Raw genomic sequence first — 27,724 nt, 5'->3', positions numbered from 1 at the left:
ACACCTAAAAGCGAAAACGGGAAAGAAAAAGATTCTTTTTTTTTTGTTTCTATTGGTTTTCATTCTACCTTTTCGTATTTGTCAACAACATTTTTCTAATACACGTTTAACATTTTTCCAATGCAAATTTAAAATTTTCTACTATATAGTCAACATTTTTTCTATACACATTTGTTAACATTTTTCAATAGCTTGATTATAATTTTTCAAATAAAAGATTAACATTTTGTGAATACATGGTAAACATTTTTTTATATACATTTAAAAAAATTCTGGATTAACAATTTTTAAATAAAAAGATTAACATTTTTTAATATTTAACTTTTTCCAAACTCTTGATTAATATTTTTCAAGCACTTGTTCAACATTTTTTTCAAATGCTTAATAAACATTTTTATGTACATTTTCATCATTTTTTTAACGGTCAAATCTTTTTATACACATTTAAGGCCTGTTTTGTATATTTAGCAGTGGAGTCTGCAGATCTTAAATCCTGTTCCTCGGGTACAGATCCAACGGACCACATCTCGCTGGATCACGGTATCATAGCACTGCTCGTATCACTGGATATGCACTCCTGAGCTATATAGCTCTGCTGAGGTAAAAGCATTCACTGGCCTGGCCACCCTCCCTTGTGCACTAAGATTTTACAGAGGAGATAAAACTGAGTCAGTCTCCACTAACATGAGCAACAGTACCAAATTCCTCTTCATACTATATATACGAAATGGAAGAATTCAGCAAATAAAAGCAAAGATCGCAGAACCGCGGATTCTTTGGTCGCCGGCACGAAGCTCCTCTCTGGCAGGAAAAATATTAGACAACCATGCGACATGTGGCGCACATGCATCTAAGAGCGCAAGCTTCGCATAAAAACCGTGACAAATGAGTCGCTGCATACCGGGACTCTAATTTACAGCTTGTCAGTCTTGATGAAATTCCGCCCCTACTCATGGGATAGATTGACCGACACGAGAAAGTATCCATCCCATGGAAGAAACAAGCATGCAGTTGCATTACAGGTGGTTACTCATGAGATTGACCAAAGCAACCTTCTGTTGGAGCGAAGAGACGAGCCTCATTTTTGCTTGGTTTAGTCATCTATACAGCAAATGATTATATCAGTTAGACATCACATGTGCATAAATGTTTTCAAAGCCGATTGATTATTCAAGAGGCACATCTGTCACTTTGCTAAACGAAAATCGTAAATGATAGAGAAAAACAAGTAACACATACTATGCTACAACAAAACTACCAAGCAAAAGCAAAGACCACTAATGAGCTACTTCACTTAGATTCTAGTTCCTTAGATGCACATGGATTCTCTTGAGAATAAATAAATACACATGGCAGCTTTAGAAAAATACACAGGACACCTTATATTGGTTTCAACACCATAAGCGTGCGTGCGTTATCCTAATTGCCTATTAGTTAATATTCATTCAGCGTTATCTACAGTTTAGTTGCAACTAAAATTTATGTATTTCTAACTATGGGTTTCGAATCACATTATCGGTCTCTTATTCAATTTTGTACTGGATATCATGGAAGAACAATGGATCGGCTCATTGTCTTGTGTAATGACGGCTCCAGTTAACAATCTAATCTTTAACACTTTTCATCTCTTAGTTACTGTGAACTACTAGTTCTGAAATAGTATTTCAGTGAGTTTTCTGTTTGTAAATCCGACAACCAAATCATTTGTGTCATTTTCACCTGACATAATGATATTTAAATTATCATCGGTATCTTTGTAATGCTGAGTGCTATCCTTGAGATCTCTAATTTTTCAAGCAACCTGTTACACTCAGTGTCGAGGAAATGTGAACGTACCGGTCTATTCATCGTCAGATAGGCATACCACATCTACACGAGCGGCCACGCCAGGGGGATCATTGCGCAGCCCAAGCTTTCCTGTTAGCCATTCATCCAGCGATACTGAATCAGAGTCTGACGGTGGCATGCCTGGTGCGGAAGGGCCAACACCCCTACTTGGCAACACATTCAACGCAGCTGAGGCAACGCCAGATGTCGTAGTCAAACCTCGCGGTGATGTTAGTGGCAGAACTGGACTTGGAACCGAAGATACAGGCGACAGCAGGCGTGTTGGCTGTGAACTTGATGGCAGTGGTGGAACCTGCTGAATTTGATGTGAGCTTGATGGCCCCAATGGTGCAGGTACAGTGGGGTGTGAACTTGGGTGCAAGCTTGACAGTGATTGGTTCCCTGGGGGAACTGCCTGTGGGCATGATTGTCTTATATTTACTGGAGTCACAGGGGTAGACCGTGTCCTTGCAGACGTGCTCTCGAGCCCAGTTGGAAGCTGCTGCTGATTTGCATGTGCCATCAAATGCACCTGTGGAGGCAACCTGTGCTGAAGATGAGGAGCAGGTACACGTGTTACTTCACTCTGGACTCCAAAGTTTCCCCGTGGCAGAACTGGCACGAGACCAAAAGTAGTTGATGTTGATCTGGAGGGGTGAGGTGAAGATGGCGATGATGATGATGATGGTGATGGTTGATGGACCTGTAATGGTTGGACATGATGCATCTGCACTGGTGGTCGACCAGCTGTCGACGATGCAGTTGGTGATGCAGTCGATGCCGCCGCTGAAGGCCTCATGGGAACTTGCTGAGAAGCCTGGGGTCTCTGGTGATTTGGAGGGCTGTGGGCTCTAGCTGCAGATCAAAGTAATTATATATTAGTGACGGACGTTTGAAAATTTGGGACGGATGTTTGAAAATCATGTCAGCATATTCATTTAAAGGACATCAAATATGATTGCTTATAGTCAATACTCAGTAGTACCTTGCGCTCCAGAAGAAGATATGAATTTAGCCCGAAAATCGTCAGCTAGTGACTGGTTGAGGATAACTTTCTCACATAAACTATCAAGCATCTTCCTTTGCTGAAGATGAGTGGAATCATTTTCTTCAAGTAACGAATTATACTTTTGTTTGACCTTCTCTATTTCCTGGCTACACTCGGTCATAAGTTGTGATTGCTGTCCATAAGTGAAAAAATAAGAACAAGATGAGAATCCCAGAACTGGTGTAAGAAGTTCACAACTAAGATATACATGAGCTAGAAGAAACAACAAACCTTTAGTTTGTGGGCTTTATTACGTGAGTCAATGTATAACCGTAATCTGTGCAACTCATTTTTCAGTGGTTCATCACCAACTGGTGGATGATTAAACATCATTGGTGCCCCCAGAAAGAGTTGTGCTAAAGAACCCGGTGCAGCCTCAGGTTGATGACTTTGTTGACACTGATCAGGGCTTGTTCTTTCAAGTGGAATACTGGACAGTGGAACCGATGGCAAACACTGAGATGATGGCGCACGGGAAAGTAGGCTTGATTGTTCTACATCTCTTTGTGAAAGCTCAGTTGGCACCATACTTGGTTGTGCAGACTGAATTATCAGATCCGTCGGAGTAGAAACTTCCCTGGATGCTGATGGTTGCATTTCAGGTTGCAACGTCTGAGCTGGTGTTATACCAGAACGGTCTACTTGTTCTGCCTCTCTTCGTAGAAGTGGTGCTGGTGCTACAATTGGTTCGGCAGACGGCATTACAAGATTGGCCTCGGCTTCAACTTCCTTAGACATTTGCAAGGAAGCCTGGCTAGGCACAGGAGCCAGAGTCTGTGATTCCGGTGGATCTGCCTGAGTATTGTCTCCATTGCCGGTGTTAACTTCCATTTCAGCATCTCCTAAACATCGGTCAGTCTCTCCCGGTAATGGTTGCGAACCCACACCACTCTGTTGCTCAACATGTTCGATCCTTCTATGGTCACCACTTGAAGATTCCTGATATATGTTACAGGTACATATGATTAGTGTCATAGGATACTAATAATAAACAAGTCAAAATAAGTACCATGAACTGGAACATGAAGACCATGTGCTCAGAACTGACTCTAATGGAAAGATAAGTGCTGCATCAACTGGGATGTCCACTATTTGGAAGTACGTTCATAGATGAGCCTACTAAACAATTATTTTCCTTTCGCTATATTGATACAAAGAACTTAAATGGGTAATCTACAAACCGTAAAACATGACATAGTATGAAAGGAAACATACTACATACAGTTCCACCTTGTATGACTAGTGTACTGTACAGATCATGATGGGCAAGTAACTACGCTGAAAGAGCAAAAAACAGCAGATCCTAGATGAGCCTACTAAACATCTCCTTTCCTTTTCGCTATATCACGAAGGAAAAGGTTTCTGAAAAATCTACAATCCATAAAACATGACATGAAACTTGAACCAAAGCTTCAATGTGTTATAATCTTACATAAACTGACTGCAAATTAAGTTGGAAGTTTCTGTAAAAAAAAGTTAAGCTGACTGTTCCTACATGGATTTGGATATTAAGCTTATAAAATCAGAATGACACCACTGCAAAGAACTAGTAAGTATAAGACCAGATTAATCCATGCCCTACCTGATTAATAGAATTATCAATTGCAGGACTAGAGTTTAATTGGTGTTGAACTGACAGAGATGCCCCTCCTTGCGAGTCGATGCAAGCAAAACTATTGCTGACCATGTTCTCTGATGCCAGCCTTCCTTCACTGTGGATAAAAACTTCAGCAGAACCATTTCCCGCTGCTTCTGCATTGATAACATCAGATGGAATCACACCACGAACCAATGTAACTTCCATCGCCGAGGTTCCGTGCAAAGACTGCGGACAGTTTGCCAAGGTAGCTGTATCAACACAGGAGCTAAAGTGGCTGAATTCTTCAATGGCAAAGCCTGAATCTGGTAAACAAATACGTTGATCAAAAGTATGATCCAATTGGCCAGATTTTGCTTTGTCAAGGAAATCTTCCTTCAACTGCAACTCCTTAGTCCACACCTTTGATTGCTGCCAGTCAAGCTTCTCACGTTGGTACCTCATGTGCTTCAGAAACGCACATAGTAGCATAGTAAACCATACAACTATTAGCTTCGTTTGACCGCCTCTGCCCTCTGGATCAGCTTGAGACCTACGAAGGTGTTCCACAACTATTCTGCATGATTCTCTCAGTTTCACCACTCCCTTGTGCCTGTGCATGTCAAACATTGCCACCTCGTTTGCTTGTTTATCATGGATATTCTTTTCTCTCAAGGAGAAAACCATGTCAACCAAATTAATTCTTTTCTCTCTGATTCTACTAAGAAGTACATCCTTTGATAAATGCTGCTTTGCATGAATCTCTGGAACAGATAGCAGTTCCTTGACTTCCTTCTCTCCTGGTACGATAGCCTCAATCACTAAATCATGTGAATCCTCTTGGTGTGATTCGTTCCCACCAACAGATGCTGCCTGCTCAGGGATTGATTTGTCATTTCCATATTTAGTTGAGGTCTCCTGCTGATATGGTGATATGTTCTTTACTGAAATTGATTGATTATTCTCGCCTGTTCCGCGTACTCTATGTGAGAACTCCTTCTTTAGGATCCTTAGCTTGTTATAAACCAACTCAGCGAGAGTTTCACTGCACTCATATTTCAAGTGTTTTTCAGCAAGGGCCAGTGATTCTCTATGATTAACCTGATGCCTTGAGAGAGAAGCAGCACGCCAGCACTGAAATAAAGCATGCAAAGGAAAACATTCATCAAGAACAGCAATATTTAACATTGAACATGTAGTGCAAAATTACAGAGAGGGCTCTTCTCTAACCAGTGCAATATTGAATGCATGCAATATGTGCTTTGGCTCCACACTGACTTGGTGATTCTTCAAAGTATAATGAAGAAGTTCATCACATAAACATTGAACACTTCCCTGCACAACATGTTACCGTTCCATCAAAGAATCCAATCGGCTAAAATAGCAAATGATGAGTATATGAAATCATGTGTCTTCATGAATTTTAACCTCACTGGAATGGTAGGGTGAATTACGTTTTGATAACTTGTCTGTGTATTTATTTACTACACAAAATGTATTGATGTACAGAATGCTGCACTCTTCAGTTTAGGCACAGTTTATGATTGTTGATCAATTACAGACAACCAAACATTTTACTTCTCTTTGGGATGTATTTGGTTCTTAATATCGTTCTTACAGAACTTTCAATACTGTCAAATTAGGTTACTAGTTCTGACCAAAGGAATATATTGGCAAAAAACTATCACTAGGTATTTGTGACACAGCAAGAATTAAAACATCAACAGAACAATGAGGTCGTTACATTCAGCATACCGGTAGTTCAAACAATTCATATAGCTTTGATAGCTCTGGCTTCAATTTGATGTGAAGACCTTTTTGTGTGTCCTGAAGATGTTCCACCCCTAGAAAATGGACTCTGTTAGAACAGTGCATTATGTGCATGAAAAACAGAGCTAATAATTACAGTTAGAGCAGTATACCTTGTTCCTGCCACGTGTGGTCAACTGATATTTGATGACGACTAGATGTAGTATTAATTTCAGGCAATATTGAGTCCTTATCTTCGCCAGCTAAAACATTTGCAGATGAATCCAAGGGTCCAGCAATTTTTCTACGTTTGGTACTGGCCTCATCGGCAGGAATTTTCGCTTCTTCCATGTTTTGTATCTTTCTACGGCTTCTTTGTGTCGGCTCAGTTATATACTGCCAACGAGGAGACTTCCGATCTAGCAAATTTACCCAGAATTTTGGCAGATCACTATCAGGTGCAGATATCCCGCCCCTCTCACCTACCACAACAGTATCTCTAGAATAAAAAGGTCCATTCAGACGAGCTTGTGAAATGGCTGCATTGCTCATCTCAGTGCTGGGATCATTTTTCATGGACAACTTCATTAAGTACTCCTGAAGTACTTTATCCATGAACAGTTTTTCAGCACCAAAATCATTGGTTAAATATGCATCATTTTTTAGCTCTTCGAGTCTGCTGAATTGAAATGATGCACCCCAACTAAGCAGAGAATGGCTCAGGATAGGCGTTATATTCTGGCCATTGCTATCAAGAATATGATCATGCTTTGCAAGTATAAGAGCCTTTTCCTCCAATGTGCAAGATGAATACAGACGAAAAATGGGCACACATTCAGATTGTGACTCTATGCTGATCCTCTGGAGGACTCTCAAGTCATTTGTGGGATTCCAATCACTACAATATATGATGATGACATCAACTGAAGATAGTTTAATGCTTGGGAGACATGCACGACTATCAATCAAGAAAATAAACCGGCCCTTAGTCGTGTCATTGAACATACTCATTGCACCCTGTTTCTTTGATACAGCGAGACCACGCTCCAGGCGTTCATATGACTCAAAACCATATCTTTGACGGACAAAATCATCCAAAATATCACCCATTGGATTGCCAGCTCCACCACAGGACTGCACACAGAAGAAAGAAACGTCATATTGCAGTGATAAGCTTGGGAAACCTTTCCAAAAGATCATGATATTTAATTCTAACAATGATGAATCAGACACTACCCAAACAATGAGCTTAATAAGGGATATACCCGTCAGCGATTAAAATGTACCAAAACATGTTTTTTTAACCGATGGCAAGATGTTAGAACATGTGCTTGCAAAATGTTGTTTCTGAAGTGAACCGTATGTGGAATGTACCAAAGAAAGATAAATTTTAGAACTTTTTTCAGGATTGAGCATGAACTTTTTTCAGGACGAGCCATCTCTAATAGGGACAAACCTAGAACTTCAAATATATTGGAACAGAGGAAGTAGTAATGAATCACACATAACAGGCATTACTACATAAATTGGGCCAAAATTAAATAATGGAAGCAAGAGATTATTTGAGGCATGGTACCACAAAACGCTCACCTGGGTAAGGATAAGAACTCTCTGCCCTTTTCCCTTGATTTCTCGGAGCATTTTGTCAAGAAGCAGTAGCTTGCCACTCGCACGCACTCCAATATCTAGGATATCAGTTATCGGGTAGCCCTTGGTAAGTGAGGTTTGGAGCATTGCATCTACTAGATAAGGGTGGTCGCAGCACTGTTGCATGATAAGATCAGTAAAGACAGTTAGCTATGCACAATGAGTACCACTGCAGATTCCGTCTCTCCCTGCTGTGAAAAGAAGGTATCATGCATGCTCAGAAATTCTAACAGCTAACCTTCCGGAGGGATACAAGAATGTTGCGAAGAGCACCAACACTGTCAGTTTTTGAATGTGATCGAAGCGCTGGTGAGTTTGAAAGTAAGGTATAACAGTACATTTCTAGTTGCACTCGTGAAAGGCAAGCAGGAACCCAATACTCCACAAATTTTGATGAGTCCGCTTTCCGGCCCATTGCAGTGTGAAGTGCGAACTCTGAACAGTCATGAGTTGGCTCTCTAGCATCCATTGCAGGACTGCTTTCAGTCAGAATATTTTGTGAGCACAGATCAGCAGTCATATGTGCCTGTACAAGAATTGATAATGTAACCAAGTCATTTGATACAGATGGTAGGATGACAAGAGAAAGAAAAGCAACATTGCAAATAACAAGCCAACATACTGAAGCAGCAAGGATGTTACAAAAAATCAAGCATATGCTCAAGTTGCTAAAAGGAAACTATACAAAGTATTATGTCAGGTGAACACTGCATCCTGCATAAATTGTACTCCCTCCGTCGCAAATTAGTCGTCTCCGATTTGTCCGTATCTAGACATGTTTTAGTGTTAGATACATCTGTATCTAGACAAATCTAAGACAACTAATTTGGGACGGAGGTAATACTATAGTAAAGTAAGAAGCTCAAGACGTTATACGAGATAATGCAGGTGCAAATAAAGAACACTTTGATGTATTACTGGAATATGTGTTTAGTTATTTACTTCTATTTTGCTACTCGAGACTTACGACCTATAAAGGATGAAGGAAAATAACAATGATACTTACAACAATGCTTTGTGATAATGTAAGGTCAAGAGTTGTAATAATTTAAGCCCAAGAGGTGATATGTGATGTGGAACAACGAAAGAACATATTAATCTATTACCAGAATATGGTATTTAATTCTAATTTGCTACTCTGGGGTTAAGACCTGCAAAGTATGAAGGCAGAGAGGACTGCTAGTTACAGCAACGCCTTGATTTCATAAGGAGTGTAATAAAAAAATGAGAACTCAAAAGAATAGAGGATGGTTGAGCAAACCTCTGAAATGGGAGCGGATTTTTCAACATCAGTTTTCGACCCATCTGTCTCCAATATCACCTCAGGAGCTTCACACTGAGCAGATTTTTCAACATCAGTTTTCAACCCATCTGTCTCCAATATCACCTCGGGAGGTTCACACTGGCCAGAAGTATAGCCTTCCAAACAATTATTGACGACTTGACTTAAATGTGCCTTGTCATCTTCTTCATGTGCGCCACTTTCTTCATACCTCAAAACAGAGCCATTGTCTTCCGCGTCCACCTTGGAAGCATTTCCTTCATAGCCTTTGAAAGTAGCAGCAGGGAATACATCACGGAAGATAGATGAAGGGACGAAGGCATTGGGATGAAAAGAATTGGCATGCCAAAATTTCATTGATAACAAGCAATACAAGCCTATTAAAACGTTAAGTTAGTAATTTCAATATGAGTGCTTTGCATGGAACGTCCTGCATTGTTTTTAGAGCATGCAGCAAGCTAGTAATACTTCATCCTGACCGAATCTGTCACAAGAGTATGTTAAGCATTACATCTTCAGCTATCTAAGATGAACCTACATTGTATGCAGCAAACAGCAAAGTCATGGAGATGGGTGTTTGCAACAAACAGACCAACTTTGATAATGAAACAGGCAAACTAAACTGTGACTATCATCCCAGTTGATTGGACAAGCAAAGCATGAGCTCAAAATCACAGGGAGATCAAGTTAAGTACCAGGGGATTTTTCATATTCTTCAGAAGATGTCTTGAAGAGACTTGTATAGCTCTTTGCAGTTAGCCTTTTCTGCTTCTTCAATGACCTGGTACCACTCTCGGAAGCATCATCATGCTTATGCTTTGCTGAGTTATGTTCATCAATTTGTCCATTTACGGTTTTGTCGGGAGTGGCCACTGGACTAGGAACTCCATTTGAATCATTTGAAGCGGTCGAAGCTGAAACGGTACTTTTCTTTATTCTGTCGGACGTTCTTGGGGTACCAGCCTTCATTGTCGACCCTTTTAGCTTCTTTGGCGACGATTTCGGGGTATCAGGTGTGCTGGGGTTGCTCCTGCCCCTCGTAGACTTCTGCGAAACCGGTGTGGTGGTCCCAACGGGGTTCTTTCCTCTTGTTTCCCGGTTCGACCTCCTGAGGTTTGGCTTCTGCTCCTCGCTCGTTTCACGCGTGGACGAGCTTCTGGACTCCCTTCCACCGGCAGACGAGGTGGAGGTCGATGCGGACTTGGTGGCGGCACTGCCTTTCCTTGCACTGGTGGCCCCTGCCCCCTCATTGTTCGCCCCTCCTGACCGGGTGTTGGCCATCCGCTTCGGTCGAATCAACGCATCAGACAGGGCACCTAGAATGTCGCAATCAGAGGCAAACGGGTGTCAGAAATTTGGCAAGCTAAGATCTCTGAAATGTATACTGAAATCATGGATCAATGCATCGGTCCGCTGAGCACACAATTCTCTATCAAAAAGCAAACCCAGAGCTTGAGCAGCAAGCATTCCCTCATGGCGCAGGGGCATGTAGTACTACAGTACATCATAAAAGTTGGGTTTTTTTTACCTCAGGGCCGAACTGCTGCGGAATCCAGCCGGCGGGCGCAGGGGAGGCCGGGTGAGAGAAGAGGGGCGGCGAAGGCGGTGCCGGGGTGGAGCTCCTGCGGCGGCCCGTCGCCTCGGCCGAGCTCCTGCGGCGGCCGGCCGGCCGGTCACTGTGGTGGAGGCAGATGAGGGGGAGGGGGCGGAGCGGAGCGGAGCGCAATGGAGGTGGGTGAGGGGGTGGAGGGGGCCGACGGGGCTCTTGAGGCGTCCCGCCGGCGGCGACGCGGGAGCGCGCCGGTGGACGGCGGAGGCGGAGGAGAACCCTAGAAATCGGGGGCTGCCTGGTCTGTCGCCGGGTCGGGGATTGGGGCTCGGTTCAGTTTGGACAGTGGCAAACGTGCGTAATTCGTCGCAACTCTGGGGGTAAAGACGGCTGGCCAGGGAAGCATCACCATGCGCATGCATGTTTTAGAAAGAAAAAAAACATTTAGATTTGATAATTGTCCAGAAAAACAATAGCCAGCTCAAAAAAAACAACAGCCATTACAAATGAAAATTGCTGACGGCGCCAAAAAAGCAGGTACGCGAAATGTCCTCGTGGAGTAGAACGGGACAACGATGGCGGTGTGGGAGGAGGAGGGGTGAGGCGCCAGCGGTGAGGCCCTAAGCTAAGGCATGTAACAAACCCATGTAAAAGGGCTCCTCACCCCATTTTCCTTCTGCAATATATGATATGCATGCTTGTGTGTATTTGAGAGAAGAAAAAGCTAAGGCATCACGACAGTGCTAGGGCACAACGGCGGTAGATTTTAGAGCCGTGGGTTGGGTTCAACCTTTGGTCGAACGGGAATAGGGAACAAGGTAGGGAGGTATCTGACCATTCGTGGCTAAGTTCATATACATGAGAAGTTGTCAAAAGGAACTTTTACCCTTTGTCTTGATTTTATTTATTTAGTCTTTGTAAAAGTAGGAGGTAAATACATTGTTGGTGCTTGAACTTGCCACAAATGTGCACTTTCATGCCTGAACTTGCAAAATACATTGAATTAGTTCCATAACTTGGCATGGACGTACATATACGCTTCAAATCTCGTTTTATAAGTCCATGACATTGACGACGCATGCCAGAATGTAAGTGACAAGGCTTGTGGCCTAGTTTTTTGCGGAAAACCCCTAGATTAATTTTTCTCTTACAAGAAGGCCCACAGAGAGAAACTGATAAATTGAAAAAAATCTATTAATTTATTAATAATTAAAGTTGATCCGGGGTTCGAACCGCACGTGCACGTGTGTGTGGCTAGCAGTCGACCCGTTCAAACCTAGTGTCATGAAAGGATTCATATACTTTATAAACATAAAATTACAACGTAAATCTAAAAATATATTCCAGCAATATAGTGCCATTGATTTGAACCTGCAACCAGAGGCTATATAGCGCCGCGCATACCACTCCAACGGGCGACAACGTGGTAAATGATAAATATAGGTTTATAACATATCGAGCCCGTGTGGCTAAAACGGACCATGGTGTGGCTCAGTTTTCAATGGGTTTGTTCTTTTTCATTTCATTTTAAAAGAAATATGCAATATATATATATATATAAACATATTACGTTAAGAATTTCATGTAACTTCATAAAATACCTATGCAATAATTTAACAGGAATACACATAATAAAATTATGAATTAAGAATATATTTTATAATTTGAAAAAATGTTCGCATTTTAATAAAATGTTAAAGTAGAACGTTCATATATTTAAATAGATTCTCATGTAATTTTAAAATTTCCACATTTTTAATAGACTATTTATGTAGTATATCAATGTGTTCATGCTTTCACAAAAAAATGTGTTGTTTAAAATGTTTATATAGTACTCCCTCCGTTCCAAAATAGATGACTCAATGTATAAAGTTGAGTCATCTATTTTGGAACGGAGGGAGTATATAAGTTTGTGTGTTTTCTAAAAAAATATACAAGCCTAGTGCACCATTAGATCTCGGATCCTCACATGAATAATATTTGAATCATATAAACATTTTAATCATTCATACATATTTTCAGTTTTATGAATAAGTTTGAAAATAACATGTGAATTCTTTTTAAAATGACATGAAGATTTTTGCATTCTTTTGAAATTATGTTTGTTATACAATCATAAAGGGTACATGTACTTTTGATACATGACACTCATTGGTTGGAGTGGCGTCCGTGCCTGGTCTTCAAGCTTTGGTCCGATGTTCGGGTCACATATCTGGTGTTGTTTTTGCTGGATTATTAAATTATCTTTATTTATTTTGTTTGGCCAAATGTTTATAAAGGTTATGAATCATTAAATATCAGGAAACATGAAGTTGTCGAGTGGCTAGCCGCATGCACTCGGACCGGTATGTCACTGGTTCGATCCAGTTATCTTATAGTTATACTCCTAGTTTGTATTTTATAATTTGTGAGCTTCTCATTGAGGGCCTTATTGTAAGAAAATAATCTTAGGGGCTTTTTCGCAAAAAATCAGGCCACACACCCTTGTCACTGACAGTCCCATGGCATGCTAGCACACCTCCTCGGCTTCGTGGACGTATACAAATGTTATTTGAACCGTATATGCACGTCCATGCCAAGTTATGAAACCAGTTCAATGTATTTTGCAAGTTCGCGCACTAGGCTGTTTGGTTCTAAGCCTTGCATTGCCACACATTTTTTTCCAATCTTGCCTAAGGTTAGTTCATCAAAATGAGAGCTACAAGTTGGCAAGCCTAAGGAAATCTTACCATACTTTTTGTGTGTATGCCATGTGGAGTCCTAGTGTGGCTTGTCTAAGGTGCGGCTTGAAACAAACACTCATCTAAATTGGTCAAACTTGCCTAAACTTAGTTGTGGCAACATTTGACAAAGTAAGTCACAAACCAAACAGCTAAGTGCACACCCATGGCAAGTTCAAGCATCACTAGTGTATTTAGCTCTAAAAGTAAGGTTGTAACCATGTCTATCCTAATCTTACATGGCATCCACAGATTTTAAAGTTGGGGATTTTGAACATTTGTCAAACCTTTCCCTCAGACTTTAATGATTTACCCTCGTTTTTATTAACTTTAATGCTTTGCCACAACTTTATCAAAAACTAGTAGATGATTTGGCATTTCTACCCATTTTGAGATTACATTATTTATCGGATTGCCAAAATGCCCCTCTTGCCAAAATTAGCTAAACACATGCTTACTTTTTTTCTCTCTTTTGTGTTCGTCTCGCAGTTGATGGCTCGCCATGCCTCACCCACATTTCCGCCCATGTCGTGATGTTGATGATCTTCCACTCCCCATGCTTCGGTGTTGTCATTGAGTTGTTGTTGCTCCTCTCCCACGACCTCCTCCTAGCCCTCCTCTATGATGGCATGTGCTCAAGGGGTTGTCTGATTGTCATTCATGGGCGAGATCCTGGAGAAAGTCACAAGGCATGCAGAGCGGTCAAGCTCTCAGGGGAGTGAGAAGCTTGTCGAGGTCATGTATGTGGTCACCGTCAGTCTGGCACGATGTACAAGAACGGTTTTCTCCATGAGGTAGGGAGTGAGAAGGAGATATGGCGGGGAAAGTGGCAGCTTCATATAGCGGAATAGGAGTTGGGTTAGCCGGCGGCAAAGCAGGAGGCCTCGGAGCTGATGATTGCTAGGTGTATAGCTTAACAAGGAGTTGGGTCCCCAAATGTAGGAATTTGTAGTAAATAGTAACTTTTTGCCAGTGAGAAACCAATGCATCAATCCGTGGAGGTACCGTTGTTTTGTGGCAGGGGCAAATTTAGGCAACACAAATAAAAATTTACTTATGCCCCCAACATTATTTTTCTTTTAACGATATGCCCCCAACAATTTCAACAAGGGTGTCAACCTTGCTAGCATTACAAGTTGTATAAGATAATCAAACGACAAAATGATAAATGATTTTTTTGTATTGTTGGAACAAAATATAATTGAATATAAAAGTGTGCATGAAAGTTGCTGGAAGGTGATTCTTATGCTAAAAATGGATCAGGGTTCATAGGTTAGCCAAGTGTATCTCTTAAACAAATAAGAATTGGTAAGTAACATAATAATGTGAAAAAAAAATGCAGAATGGAATATTTTTCATGTCCAAGCCAAATATATATGATGTGTTGATATTATACAGACAGTAACCCATAAATCTATATACAATAGGAACAATAAAGGTGTTCATTGTCATAACAGATTAATGATTAGTTTAACACACATATGAATCCAAACTAGGATATGGTATTACAATGAGATTAATAGAAGGATTGGTGACAAGGATGTGGCTGACGCTGATGATGAAGATTGATGTCATAGCCTCCTTGATCGGGGTGATGGCGTGGCGGTGCCCTTCTGCGAATCCCCCCTCCCCCGGATCATGAATGGAGGGATTGATGATAGACATCATTAATGGAGGGATTGATGATGATGATGATGATGATGATGATGATGATGATGATGACGATGTGGATGGCGTTAGTTTTTTAGATTCTAGTTCGTGGTTCTGGTCTCTTCGTTCTCCATGTGTGAAATCTGATCACACGGGGTTGAAGTAGTCGACAAGGAGGCGGCCACATCATATGGTACGAGCATCAATACGAGCATGGATGCTCGTACCGCACGTCATCCTTAAGGTCGCGTAGCTAGTTTTCTCCACATGTGATCTTGTCTCAATAGGGAGGTATTTTTGAGTGGCAACCGCCTGTCATTAATATGGGCGGTAGACGACGGACGGACGACTGTCGTGTCGTTTGAACGCGGAGCAGTCACGTGCATCAAGAAGTGTCGCGGGCGGCGCGTCGCTCTAATGCCGACGCCAGTGAGCGGTCATATAATCCGCTCTGGGTGGGCATGAATACTGGCACTGATGCTCTGTAGCGGCACTGACCGTTTTGGGCGGGAACCGCGCGGGCGAGGGAGGGGGTTTGGGTGGGCCAGGACGGTCAGAAGCTGCCTTGGGTGCTGTCCGCACGCCCGCAAAGCCCCCTCCATGTTTGTCTCCGGTTTACGGAAGAAAGTACATTCGGACCGCCTTGCGGACCAATACAGACCCACATTAAAATGACCCAACACCTTGCGAACCAATATCCGGACTGATGCAGATGATTTGAGAGTCATCGTTGGGAGATGCCCTCAGTAGCTAGTGTCTTTTTTTTCGGGTCCTGGACTCGCCATAATTTTGACCATCACTTCTCCTCCCTCCAGGCTCCAGCCATTCAACGTTGTCGTCCTTAGAGAGTTCGTGTTCTTCATTCTAACATGTACTCCCTCTGTCCCATATTGTAATATTTTTTTGTCAAAAAAAGTATTATAATATGAGATGGTTTTTTTGTCAAAAAAATGTATTTTTGTGAGATGATCAGGGGTGCCTCTAGGTTCAACATAAATTTAGGTAGCGGGCCGCAGCTATTTAGAAACAAAGAGGTTTTACATAAAATTAAATGAATTATTGTTGTGTGGTGTTTGGAACAACCTAGCATGCCATGATGGTGCCATTTTTAATAACACAAGAGGAATAAAGAAATTTGTTCACCGACGTGACAGCAACTCCTTGCTTGATTTAGTCGTTGCAGGCCCTCCACTACGCATAAAATAAACCAATCTATAGAAAATAACCACCCCTGATCATCTCAGCGTTGGAATCATGTCGGCAGCTGACTCTTCCTCTGGCCAGGCCAGGCTGCATCTGATGTTGACATAAAAAATCATTCATTCACATGATTATACGCTGCCACATGATTATGCTGTAATTAGCTGAAATTTGTATGGCAAAGAAAGTTCACACCGAATTTGAAAAGTAAATCTTTCCATTTGCACCGTCCATGGCCAAAGCAATCCCCAAAAAACACGTTTTTTATTTGCACTGTTCATGCCTTTGCAATTCCCACTTTTTGTAGCTTCGTTTAGATGTTGCTGTCCATTGCTGTTAGCTGATCACAAAATAGCCTGGCCAATTCTGCTCTGTTCTCCCCTCTTCGCCCTCTGCCCCTCACACTCCTCTAGTATGCAACCAATGCCCCTGCCAAGCTCAGGAAGGACAGGAGAGCCTCCCATCCATGGCCCTCATGGTGTCCACCTTTGACAAGAGCAATCTTCCAGGGGCCCGGAGGAGAGAATGGGAGATGTGACAGGTTGTTTGTGCCCGTCCATGGCCGTGCCCTGTTGACTGTTGTCACCCACCACCAGAAGAAGAAGAAGAAGAAGAATGGAGTTTGTGTGTGTCTGGATCGGAGGATTTTGAGCTGGTGAGAGAGGGAGGTGGAGAAATTAGGGGGAGGAAAGCGTAGCGTCGTGGGAGAGGGACGGATCCATTTAGAGGCGCGCTCCCTCTTTTGGCTGCCTTGGGTTGGGTTGGGTTGGGAAAGCAGGGAGGGGAGGAGGGTGGTGGCCGTCCATTCTGCTGGTGGCCGTCGCCGCCCGCCCTTGCCTCCCCGCCTTCCTCTTCCAATAATCCTCCCCAATCTTCATCAACAGGTAATCATCAATCCATCCATCCATCAATCGAGTAGCAGTTTGCGAGTTATTTATTGTGCTCCGTTCCAGATTCTCAAGGATGCGCTCCCGATCTGATATAGAGTAGATGGATTTTCTTCTTTCCTTTCCGATAATTTGTTTCGTAGCAATTGAAGAGGATTTTGGCGTGTCCAGATGATAATTTCGGTTTCCTGTGTCGGCTTGATTTCATCCTCAAATCGAATCGAAATAAATGGGGGGAAAGAATCCTTTTTTTTCTGTTGCAAATGGAAAGAATCTTTGCAAATCTAATCAATTAGCCCCCCTAATCACCGTTGAAAGGATCCAATTTTATTATTCCCGCGTGCTGCGCTGACGCAGATTCCCATTTTCGTCGTTGCTGGTTGTTGAAGCTCTGCGCAAGGAAAGGGGATCCGTCCCGTCCGGCCATGGCGGTGGTGCTGGACTCGTACGTGAAGCGGTGCGCGGCGGCGCTGGAGGAGTTCTCGGGGCAGGAGGCCTGCGGCGCGCTCGGCATCCGGGACAACGTGCGGGGCCTGCTGGGCACGCTGGCGCGCATCGACGCCGTCGTCTCCCACGAGGAGCGCCGCCGGGTGCTCAGCTCCCGGGTGGACGCCTGGGTGGTGCTGCTCAAGGACGTCATGTACGAGGTGGACGACGTGCTCGACGTCTGCGCCGCCGAGGGCGCCAAGATCCTCGCCGACGACCACCCGCCCACGCCCAAGGTGCGCTGCGCCTTCATGTTCTCCTGCTTCCGCTACTCGGGCCCCCAGAAGTTCCACCACGAGGTCGGCTTCACCATCCGGGACATCGACATCCGGCTCCGGGAGATCGAGGACGAGATGCCGCCGCTCCCCGCCGCCGCCGGGCCGTCCCCGCGACGCCCCGGCGGCGCCAGGAGGGATTGGTTCAGCAGCGAAATGTCCAGGAGCTGCCACGACGACGTGGTGAAGCCTCGCGCCGCGGTGGGGACGCAGGTCCACAAGTCCGTCGCCGGCCTCGTGCCGAGGTTGCTCAGGGAGGGCAAGAAGAAGGTGGACGTCTTCGCCGTCGTCGGCGCCGTGGGGATCGGCAAGACCACGCTTGCCAGGGAGATATTCACCGATGAGAGGATGACCGAAAACTTCCCCATCTGCGTGTGGGTCAAGATGTCGAAGGATCTGTCCGAGGCAGCTTTCTTGAAGAAGATCATCGCCGGCGCCGGTGTAAATGCTGGGGACACAGAGAACATGGAGGAGCTCCTCGCCCTCCTCAGCTCTGCTCTTTCAAAGAGGTTTCTCATCGTCTTGGATGACCTGGACAGCCCGGGCATATGGGAAGATCTGCTGAAAGATCCACTGGGAGACGGCGTGGCACGAGGCAGAATACTGGTCACGACACGGGACGAGGAGGTGGCGGCAGGCTTGAAGGCAGTCGTCCACCGCGTCGACAAAATGGACGCAGAGAACAGCTGGGCGTTACTGCGCGAGCAGGTCTTCCTGGAATGCGATTCAGAGGAGGTCCAAGCGCTGGAGGATGTCGGGATGAAGATCGCGGAGAAATGCGAGGGCCATCCTCTGGCAATCAAGGTCATCGCAGGCGTCCTGAGGTCGAGAGGCACGAGCAAGGACGAGTGGGAGATGGTCCTGAAAAGCGACGCTTGGTCGATGCGGCCGTTGCTTCAGCAGGTGCCACAGGCTCTCTACTTGAGCTATGTTGATCTGCCTTCTGAACTGAAGGAGTGCTTCCTCCACTGCTCTCTGTACCCAGAAGACTGCCCCATTCGTCGCTTTGATCTCGTGCGGCACTGGATCGCCGAAGGCCTTGTCAAGCCCAGAGACAACAAGGAACTGGAAGAGTCTGCTGAAGAGTACTATCTGGAGTTGATAGGCAGAAACTTGTTACAGCCTGATCCTGACAATCTTGACCAGTGCTGGATGACACATGATCTGCTACGCTCTCTGGCCCGCTTTCTGATAACAGATGAGAGCATCTTAATTGACGGTCAGGAGAGCTCGAGCGTGGGCTCGTTGTCCTCACTGTCAAAGCCTCGACATCTTGCATTGTGTAACATGGAGAACAGCTTGGAGGATCCGATTTCAGTGAAGCAGCAGATGAGCCTAAGGTCACTGTTCCTTTTCAACAGCCCGAATGTCAGAGTGATAGACAATCTTCTTCTCGAGTCAGCCACCTGCCTGCGTGTCTTGGACCTGAGCAACACAGGAATAGAGGCCCTCCCAAAATCCGTCGGCACCCTGCGACATCTGAGGTACCTCAATCTTGACGGGACTCAGGTCAGCGACCTACCCTCCTCCGTCGGCTATCTCGTAAATTTGCAGACCTTGAGCCTTGAAGGCTGTCAAAGATTACAGAAACTCCCTTGGTCCATCAGTGAATTGCAAGAGCTTAGAAGCCTTTGCCTCGAGGGAACTTCCCTACGCTATGTACCAAAAGGTGTGGGTGAGCTGAAGCATCTTAACCATCTATCTGGTCTGATCATTGGTCAGGACAACAATGATCCTGAGGGCTGTGACTTGATTCACCTTCGAGCCATGTCTGAATTGAGGTACCTTCAGATAGAGAGACTTGATAGGGCTACTTCTGGAGCTTCTGCACTTGCAAACAAGCCATTCCTGAAGGTTCTACACCTGTCTGAGCAAGCAGCATTAATTGAGGAAGAAGAGAATGGGGAAGAACAGGAGAACCAAGAGGGCGCAGAGAAAGAAGAGAAGGACGAACATGAAGTAAAAAATGCTCAGTGGATTAGAGACGATTCAGCTAAAGTGAGTGAAAAGATATGGAATGAGCTCACGCCACCCAATAGCGTTGAGAAGCTGGTAATCAAGAACTACCAAGGTCGAAAGTTTCCAAACTGGATGGCGGGTCCCAAGCTAAGCACCTCCTTCCCTGCCCTTGCCTTCCTTGATCTTGACAACTGCATGTCATGCACCACTCTGCCTGCTCTTGGCCGCCTGAAACAGCTCAAGTCCCTGGAAATCTCAAATGCAGACTCCATTGTCGCCATCGGTTCTGAGTTCCTCGGCACCACTGTGATGTCACGAGCCATCTCATTCCCCAAGCTTGAGGTTTTGAAGCTAAGAAACATGAAGAATCTGGAAGACTGGTCCTTAAGTGTGGAAGAGAGCCAGACATTGCTGCCTTGTCTCAAGTCACTGCACATACAGTTCTGCCCTAAACTCAAAGCTCTGCCAGAAGGTCTAAAGGACGCTGCTCTGTGCGACCTTCGTGTCGAGGGTGCACATTGCCTTACAGAGATAAAGGACCTGCCAAAACTATCTGATGAACTCTATCTGAAAGACAACAGGGCGCTTCTGAGGATCTCCAACCTACCCTCACTCAAGTCACTCACCATCGACGACTGCGCGAAGCTGAAGCACGTCTCGGGCCTCGACACGCTGCAGCATCTCAGGCTTGAGTTCCCCCCATCCACGGAGACATACTATTTCGAGGAGTTGGTCACCTTCTGGAACATCGCATTCCCACGGTGGCTGGAGCTGCTGATCCGTTTGCAGGCCAATGGCCTGCGTCGGTTCGAGCTGCAGTGTGCACTCCCTTTACTCAGGAGCTGCCTGGAGGGTGGGAAGAACTGGCACGTTGTGCAGCAGATCCCTGAGGTGCGCATCACAAGCACCGATGGCAAGAAGTACATAAGGTACAACAAGGCCCGCCGCATCTACGAGACGAATGCTCAGTGTGAAGAGAAGTCTACCTAAAAATCTTGGTATGCTGTCTTCTTTTCCACTTTTCAGTACTTGTGAAGTTGCCATCTTATCCTTAATCTCTCGAGTGATACGGTTTAATATGGTTTAAGTACTTGCAGGAGTACTTGGCAGCTGTTTGGTAGACATGTTTGGTCCGACCGTCCCTACTGCTCCAGGAGATGTCGTGGTTTACATCAGGGAGTCGTCGTGTTGTTACTAGAAATGGTTTGATGAGGCCTGAGGAATGAGTACCGTATTTTTGGTGAATCAGACAGCAGATGGTCTTTCCCCCCCTTCCTCAGTACTGAACTTGGCTTAACTCCTTCACCAATACTCGATGTGTGATTCTTTTCCGTTTCCTGGTTCTGGCGATTTGTAAATTGTAAACATTGAGCTTGATGGATTTTGATGAGTGTAAAGTATTGCCACTTGTGTACATGGATTTGTTTTTTTTCTTTTCGTGTCGGAATGTTTTCTATCAAACATGTATATTTATGTAATTGGCAAACTTATGTGCGCAAATTTCACGATTATCCTGAAATTGGATACTCTCAATTTGTTGAATACCTTGAATGGAGATGGATGCTACAATCTCTCGAAGTTTGTGTTCTGATTAATGAAAAAAATTGCTTGTATATCTCTCTTTGATGCTATCGAGTTTTTGAAATAAAGAGCTCAGTTCATCTATCTTTTTTTTTCTTCATTTGATGCTCTGGAGTTCCCTTTCTGGTATTGAGATTGCAACAAGGTGATCCCTGGTCTTTTGCTTCATATCAGGTAGCCAGCAATCTGCTGTGCATCTTCTGAAAGTTTAAGGAAGCTTAACCCAAGCTCCAAGAGAGAATATGCTTTGATTGCCTTTTGTGATCTTCTGAAAGTTCTTGGCCTAGTGTGGCAAAAAGTTTACCACGTTTGGGTGTCAAAACTGCTGGCAAAGGGATAAGAAATGGTGACAAGCCATGAGGAATCTTACAGTCCCATGATGCAATGCCGCCTTTCTTGCCTTGTGCGTTTCTTTGGAATAACTTCTCCCAGGCGTTGTGCTTTCTCCTTCCAGCTTAGCATCATCTACCTTGCATTTCCAGCCATGTCCAGAGAAAATAAATCTTTCTCCATGGAGGGAGGTTTTGTGCCCTCTTCTATAAATTGTTGTCCATAGCACCCAGCCAATCACAATCTTCTCCGCAACATTCTTTCTTAGTTGCTTCTCCTAAAATAGTTCTTGGGTCTTCACCACCCAGTTTCACAAGCCTGGTAGTCTTCCAACATGGCCTCCAAGCTCAGCTTCAAGAGAATGGACAGCATCGCTGAAACCATGCCTGATGCGCTGCAACAAAGCCGGTACCAGATGAAGAGGTGCTTCCAAAGGTAATATAGACCAAACTTGGAGTGTGTGCTTTAATACAGTAGTGAGTTCTTTATGCCATGCATTGCATCAAGAAATATTTGCTGCTGTTGAAGCTTTGTCATCCTGAAATTGGGGAGAAAAAAATGTTTCAGGTATGTATCGAAGGGCAGGAGGCTCTTGAAGAACCAGCAGCTCGTGGAGGAGCTGGAAAAATCACTAGATGACAAAGCTGAGAAGGAAAAGCTTGTTGAAGGCTTTCTCGGTTACATTATTTGTTCGACTCAGGTTATTTCACTTTACATTCCCCAATTCCCTTCTGCAGCTAGAATCAAGTTTGATGGAAGAAGCTTATCAGATTTGGAATCCTTTATGTTTGCAGGAAGCAGTAGTGCTACCACCATTCGTTGCCTTTGCTGTTAGAATGAATCCTGGCATCTGGGAATACGTCAAAGTTCATTCCGATGATCTGTCGGTCGAAGGAATTACACCATCAGAGTACCTTAAGTTCAAAGAGACCTTATATGATGAGAAATGGTATGTCTTACTCTTACCAAATATCATGTGATCTTTGACATTGATCAGAGAGCTAATTTAATGCTTGATGAGTAAAATCATGATTCTGAAAAATATGGTCTGTTCATGTGAATTTCAGGGCCAAGGATAACAATTCGTTGGAAGTTGATTTTGGTGCTCTTGACCTCTCAACACCTCATCTGACGCTGCCCTCGTCAATAGGGAACGGGATGCAGTTTATCTCCAAATTCATGTCTTCAAAGCTGAATGACAAGCCTGAAAGCATGAAGCCGTTGCTAGACTATTTGCTCACTCTGAATTACCGCGGCGAGGTAAAGATTTCAGTCATTCATATCTCGTATCAGAAGATCAGAATTAACAAACTGAATGAACTTACATATCCTTATGAACATGCAGAAACTGATGGTTAACGACACGATCAACACGGTGGACAAGCTTCAGACAGCGCTGCTCCTTGCAGAAGTTTTTGTCAGCGGGCTGCCAAAATTCACACCATATTTGAAATTTGAACAGAGGTGATGTGCTGCCATATTAAGTAGACATATAATTCATAGTGCAGAAATATGCAACTATGCCTAACGTTCCTCCACGAGTTGTGTTGCAGATTTCAGGAGTGGGGATTGGAGAAAGGATGGGGTGAGAACGCAGAAAGGTGCAAGGAGACTCTGAATTTCCTATCTGAAGTGCTCCAGGCACCAGATCCTATCAACATGGAGAAGTTCTTCAGCAGGGTCCCATCCATATTTAACATCGTTGTCTTCTCCATCCATGGTTACTTTGGCCAAGAGAAGGTTCTAGGATTGCCAGACACCGGGGGTCAGGTATCAATATTCTTCAAATAGTAGGACATGGCAACTCTGATCAGGTTATCCATATTTAACATTTCTTTCTCTGTAACAGGTTGTCTACATCCTGGACCAAGTCAGGTCCATGGAAGAGGAGCTGCTGCAGAGAATCAAGCAGCAGGGTTTGCATATAACACCAAAGATTCTTGTGGCAAGGCCATCATCCTAGCTATTCCTGCTATGTCATTTGTAGAACTGCTAAACTAATGGCTACTATTGTGCTGCAGCTAACAAGACTGATACCAGATTCCAAAGGCACTAAATGTAATGTGGAGCTCGAACCGGTTGAAAATACGAAATATTCACACATACTACGTGTGCCATTCAAGACTGAAGACGGGAAGGATCTGCGCCAGTGGGTGTCCCGGTTTGACATTTACCCTTACCTGGAGAGATATACTCAGGTTTGTCAGCTGTCAATTATTAACTATCAGCAATCTTGTGTGAGTGATCTTTCGTAAAGTTTTATCCCGGCATGATTTCAGGATGCTTCTGCCAAAATCCTTGACATTCTAGAGGGCAAACCAGACTTGATCATTGGCAACTACACTGATGGAAACCTGGTGGCGTCCCTCATGTCGAGCAAACTCGGAGTCACACAGGTGGGGAAATGTCTAATCAAATAGGATCCCTCATGATCTCTCTTACCACCAATCACAGTTGATATGACATCCCTAACTGGTTTTCCTGACAGGGAACAATTGCACATGCTCTCGAGAAGACGAAGTATGAGAACTCAGATGCTAAGTGGAGGGAGCTGGACCAAAAATACCATTTCTCCTGCCAATTCACTGCTGATATGATTGCCATGAACACTACTGATTTTATCATCACTAGCACATACCAAGAAATTGCTGGGAGGTCAGTAGACTGAATACTACTGTAACTTCAGTGCTCTAACAGCGCTTGAGTACTTGCACCTAGAAACTTCTAACATTGACATATTATGCAGCAAAGAGAAGCCTGGTCAATATGAACACCACTACGCATTCACAATGCCCGGGCTTTGCCGCTACGCCACGGGCATCAATGTCTTTGATCCGAAGTTCAACATTGCTGCCCCTGGTGCCGATCAGTCCGTCTACTTCCCCTACACACAGAAGCAGAAGCGGCTTACAGGTTTACACCCACAGATTGAGGAGTTACTGTACAGCAAGGAGGATACAGACGAACACATGTAAGTCAAGTCCCTTAGGAACACACATACTTTTGTTTGATCAGACAAAGTTGCTAACTGTTGTAATGCTACCAAATTCAGAGGGTATCTGGCAGACAAAAATAAGCCAATCATTTTCTCGATGGCAAGGCTAGACAAGGTGAAGAACATCACTGGACTAGTGGAGTGGTATGGCCAGAACAAGAAGGTCAGGGACCTTGTGAACCTCGTCGTCGTCGCAGGCCTCCTGAATGCTGCACAGTCCAAGGACCGAGAAGAGATAGACGAGATCAACAAGATGCACAATTTGATCGACAAGTACCAGCTGAAAGGACAGATCCGGTGGATCAAGGCTCAGACTGACCGTGTCCGTAACGGCGAGCTGTACCGTTACATTGCAGATACAAAGGGTGCATTTGTTCAGGTATACATTAACCTACAAAACTAACTGTATGGTTTGGAGTAACAAACCCAGTGCAGAAACGGAGAAACCCCACTCTACCCTTTTCTTTCTTGATTAAATCAACTCTAACCTCACAATGCATATCTCTGGTTTCAGCCTGCACTCTATGAAGCATTTGGGCTAACAGTCATCGAGGCGATGAACTGCGGTCTGCCAACCTTCGCGACAAACCAGGGAGGGCCAGCGGAGATCATTGTCGACGGGGTCTCAGGTTTCCACATAAACCCGATGAACGGCAGGGAGGCTGGCACCAAGATTGCAGACTTCTTCCAGAAGTGCAAGGAAGACCCAAGCTACTGGAACAAGGTGTCCACTGCTGGACTTCAGCGCATCTACGAATGGTAGGCGCCGACCCCTATCCTGCCCCATGAATGGCAGGCACCAACCTACCTGGTGCAAAAATTTAACCTTCTGATATACATGATGGCAGCTACACATGGAAGATATATGCAACTAAAGTGCTGAACATGGGATTGATGTATGGCTTCTGGAGGACTCTGAACAAGGAGGAGAGAGCGGCCAAACAGCGGTACCTGCAGATGTTCTACAATCTTCAGTACAGGAACCTGGTGAGTTCACGATCTACGGTGTATCAGGTGCAACGGCCAATGCACAATGCAACCAAGCAGGTCTGATCAAATGACCACATCATGTTTTCTTTCATTCAGGTGAAGACCGTCCCCAGAGTAGGGGAGCAGCCCCCGAGAACCGCGGCCTCAACCTCGACAGCAGGCGCCGCGGTGGTGCGTGACGAGATCGTAGTGAGGCCGAAAGAAAGGCAAGTGTGCGCGCTCTTACGGAATTTACTCAAGAGAGACCGGGAAGCGACTGACTGACTGACTAAACCATTTGTTGTTTGGGATTTTGGGGGGTGTTGCTGCTGCTGCAGAAAGCCGCGGAACCGGATCCAGAGGTAAGTGTTCGGTTCTACCTCCCAGCAGTGAAAACAACGGTGATTGTGTTAATGGCTTTATGCTGATCACTGGTTATGTTTCTTTTGTGTGCTCAGGATGATGACCAGCCTACTCGGGCCGAAGCGGCGCGCTAACAAATGATCAGAACAGCTACATGATGAGCCATGACTGTGTTCTGAAGCAAAATGTTCGCTGCTCAGTTCGTTCTATCAGTACCAGATTGTGAAGTGACTGGTGTTGAGGATTGGAAGATTCTTTTATTGTGTTCGTTGTTGATAAATTGGAAACATGTAACAAAGATGAAATTGCCCATGGCAGCAAGTGTGTCTTCCTGATTGGAATTCAATATCTTATAAGAACTTGCATGAGACTTTGCGTTGCCGATGGTGGGCACAAGCTGGGGCCGAATTTGCGTTGATCACGTATGCATATAAAGGATGAATAGACGATACAAGGGCCCTGTCGATAAACTTTGGTGAGATCAATTTGACACGAGACATGATTTACTCAGGATGCCCGCGAGCTGAATAACAGCTATATGTCATCCCTCATGGTCTAATATTCCCTCTAGCAGATGAGTATGGTGCATTGTGTTTCTCTTGGTAGAACTTGTTTTTGTTTCGCCATTGCCCCCGCTCATAGTGTGAACCAGCTTGACGCAACAATAAAAATGGTGTTATTTGGTCTTAAAAAAGAATGTTGTCTCTTTGAATGTTGTAATATTTGAAAAACAAACCCATTCATTTCTCGTTGCGAAGTCTACATTCATAAAATTAAAATTATATCATGGGAATGCACACACGCTTCTCTTCCAGCACGAATGTTGTAAAACTTTCAACTTGTTTCTCTCATATTTTTAGAAAACATATAAAAGTGCTAGATCTTCGGCACGTCGCTGTAACGTCACATGCAATTCTACGATAAAATAGAAGTTCTTGATGAAATATGCTCAAAGGGGCTCAAATGATGACCAGGGTTCACCAGTTTACCTTCTCAATTCTTGATGCAAAATAGTTCTATCACATGTGCACCTACAAAATGTTATCTAAAAGTATAACCATTTGCGCCATGACAAAAAAGATAAAAAAAGATGAGTTAACATTATCCTCTATTATTTACATATCACTTGTTTTTCTTGTGTGGGACAGAAATGATTATATTTTCAGTTAAGAGATTTGCAAGTGCACAAAATATATGTACCAACCTATATAGATGAGTTGTTTCACATTTTCATAAAACTCAGAAAGGTCGCATAAGCAACATTGGGTAACGACGCAACTAGTTGCGGATTTTAAGCCTCTCGGCTTTATCACTCGGTCCACTAGTTTCTTAGGGTCATCTGTTCATTTTCTCTATCCAGAGTAATAATAAAAATCATTTTTCAGTAGTAGAGATTTGTCCAACTTTTTTTTATGTATTTCATGGATTTCACGTGGAAATGACTATTCCATAGTAGGAGTTTTCTATGACCAACACACATACAACATATTTTTCCTTATTGTCCAATGCTACGAGTGCATAAAGTAATGTCCTTGGTAGGCAATGGTAAGAAAGGTATCATGAATAAGAAGAGGAGAGTGATCGTTGAGAGGTTCACATAATACCGAAGAGTACAATTCACTCATAGGGGG

At 44.0% G+C, this 27,724-nt stretch overlaps 3 protein-coding genes across 9 annotated transcripts; 2 read left to right on the top strand and 1 right to left on the bottom strand.

Annotated features, from left to right (window-relative positions):
• Positions 1–459: 459 nt before the first annotated feature.
• Positions 460–11,029, bottom strand: LOC123159087 (uncharacterized). 5 transcript variants are annotated; one of them, XR_006479508.1, is made up of 14 exons: positions 10,658–11,028; positions 9,825–10,445; positions 9,109–9,395; positions 8,086–8,373; positions 7,791–7,964; positions 6,374–7,334; positions 6,207–6,295; positions 5,682–5,786; positions 4,458–5,585; positions 3,107–3,814; positions 2,813–3,008; positions 1,837–2,682; positions 902–1,101; positions 460–639 (listed from the first exon to the last, which is right to left on the bottom strand). XR_006479508.1 is itself a non-coding variant. In XM_044576892.1 (14 exons), the coding sequence occupies exons 2-13, from the start codon at positions 10,408–10,410 to the stop codon at positions 1,841–1,843; spliced, it is 5,286 nt and encodes a 1,761-aa protein (XP_044432827.1). In that variant the 5' UTR covers positions 10,411–10,445; positions 10,658–11,029; the 3' UTR covers positions 694–1,101; positions 1,837–1,840. The 5 variants fall into 5 exon arrangements, 3 of the variants coding, with proteins under 3 accessions (XP_044432827.1, XP_044432828.1, XP_044432826.1); XR_006479507.1 differs by lacking the exon at positions 460–639 and adding an exon at positions 694–801; XM_044576892.1 differs by lacking the exon at positions 460–639 and having other exon boundaries at positions 694–1,101; positions 1,837–1,917; positions 1,996–2,682; positions 10,658–11,029.
• A 5,586-nt stretch (positions 11,030–16,615) lies between these two features.
• Positions 16,616–21,397, top strand: LOC123160341 (putative disease resistance RPP13-like protein 1). Of its 3 annotated transcripts, none has more exons than XM_044578148.1 (3): positions 16,616–17,132; positions 17,525–20,853; positions 20,944–21,397. In XM_044578148.1, the coding sequence occupies exon 2, from the start codon at positions 17,561–17,563 to the stop codon at positions 20,843–20,845; it is 3,285 nt and encodes a 1,094-aa protein (XP_044434083.1). In that variant the 5' UTR covers positions 16,616–17,132; positions 17,525–17,560; the 3' UTR covers positions 20,846–20,853; positions 20,944–21,397. The 3 variants fall into 3 exon arrangements, with proteins under 3 accessions (XP_044434083.1, XP_044434081.1, XP_044434080.1); XM_044578146.1 differs by having other exon boundaries at positions 16,620–17,132; positions 17,493–20,853; positions 20,953–21,397; XM_044578145.1 differs by having other exon boundaries at positions 16,621–17,132; positions 20,953–21,397.
• A 238-nt stretch (positions 21,398–21,635) lies between these two features.
• On the top strand, positions 21,636–26,701 carry LOC123160342 (sucrose synthase 7). Its single transcript, XM_044578149.1, has 17 exons — positions 21,636–22,201; positions 22,334–22,466; positions 22,561–22,715; positions 22,834–23,026; positions 23,112–23,230; positions 23,320–23,536; positions 23,616–23,711; positions 23,788–23,964; positions 24,046–24,162; positions 24,255–24,421; positions 24,513–24,737; positions 24,819–25,140; positions 25,276–25,520; positions 25,610–25,748; positions 25,848–25,957; positions 26,069–26,092; positions 26,189–26,701. The coding sequence occupies exons 1-17, from the start codon at positions 22,101–22,103 to the stop codon at positions 26,232–26,234; spliced, it is 2,586 nt and encodes an 861-aa protein (XP_044434084.1). The 5' UTR covers positions 21,636–22,100; the 3' UTR covers positions 26,235–26,701.
• Positions 26,702–27,724: the final 1,023 nt, after the last annotated feature.

Source organism: Triticum aestivum, chromosome 7B (genome assembly GCF_018294505.1).
Source record: "Triticum aestivum cultivar Chinese Spring chromosome 7B, IWGSC CS RefSeq v2.1, whole genome shotgun sequence".
NCBI lineage: Eukaryota > Viridiplantae > Streptophyta > Magnoliopsida > Poales > Poaceae > Triticum > Triticum aestivum.
This window is presented reverse-complemented; position numbering and strand designations above follow the sequence as displayed.

Excerpts from the sequence above, each read along its gene's own strand:
- LOC123159087 (XM_044576891.1), bottom strand. The coding sequence starts at position 10,410 with ATGGCCAACACCCGGTCAGGAGGGGCGAACAATGAGGGGGCAGGGGCC. Across the intron at positions 7,965-8,085 it reads TTCTTGTATCCCTCCGGAAG|TGCTGCGACCACCCTTATCT; the intron begins GTTAGCTGTTAG and ends ATCATGCAACAG. Across the intron at positions 3,009-3,106 it reads ATAAAGCCCACAAACTAAAG|CAATCACAACTTATGACCGA; the intron begins GTTTGTTGTTTC and ends ACTTATGGACAG.
- LOC123160341 (XM_044578148.1), top strand. The coding sequence starts at position 17,561 with ATGGCGGTGGTGCTGGACTCGTACGTGAAGCGGTGCGCGGCGGCGCTG.
- LOC123160342 (XM_044578149.1), top strand. The coding sequence starts at position 22,101 with ATGGCCTCCAAGCTCAGCTTCAAGAGAATGGACAGCATCGCTGAAACC. Across the intron at positions 24,738-24,818 it reads GAGGATACAGACGAACACAT|AGGGTATCTGGCAGACAAAA; the intron begins GTAAGTCAAGTC and ends TACCAAATTCAG. Across the intron at positions 25,958-26,068 it reads GTAGTGAGGCCGAAAGAAAG|AAAGCCGCGGAACCGGATCC; the intron begins GCAAGTGTGCGC and ends CTGCTGCTGCAG.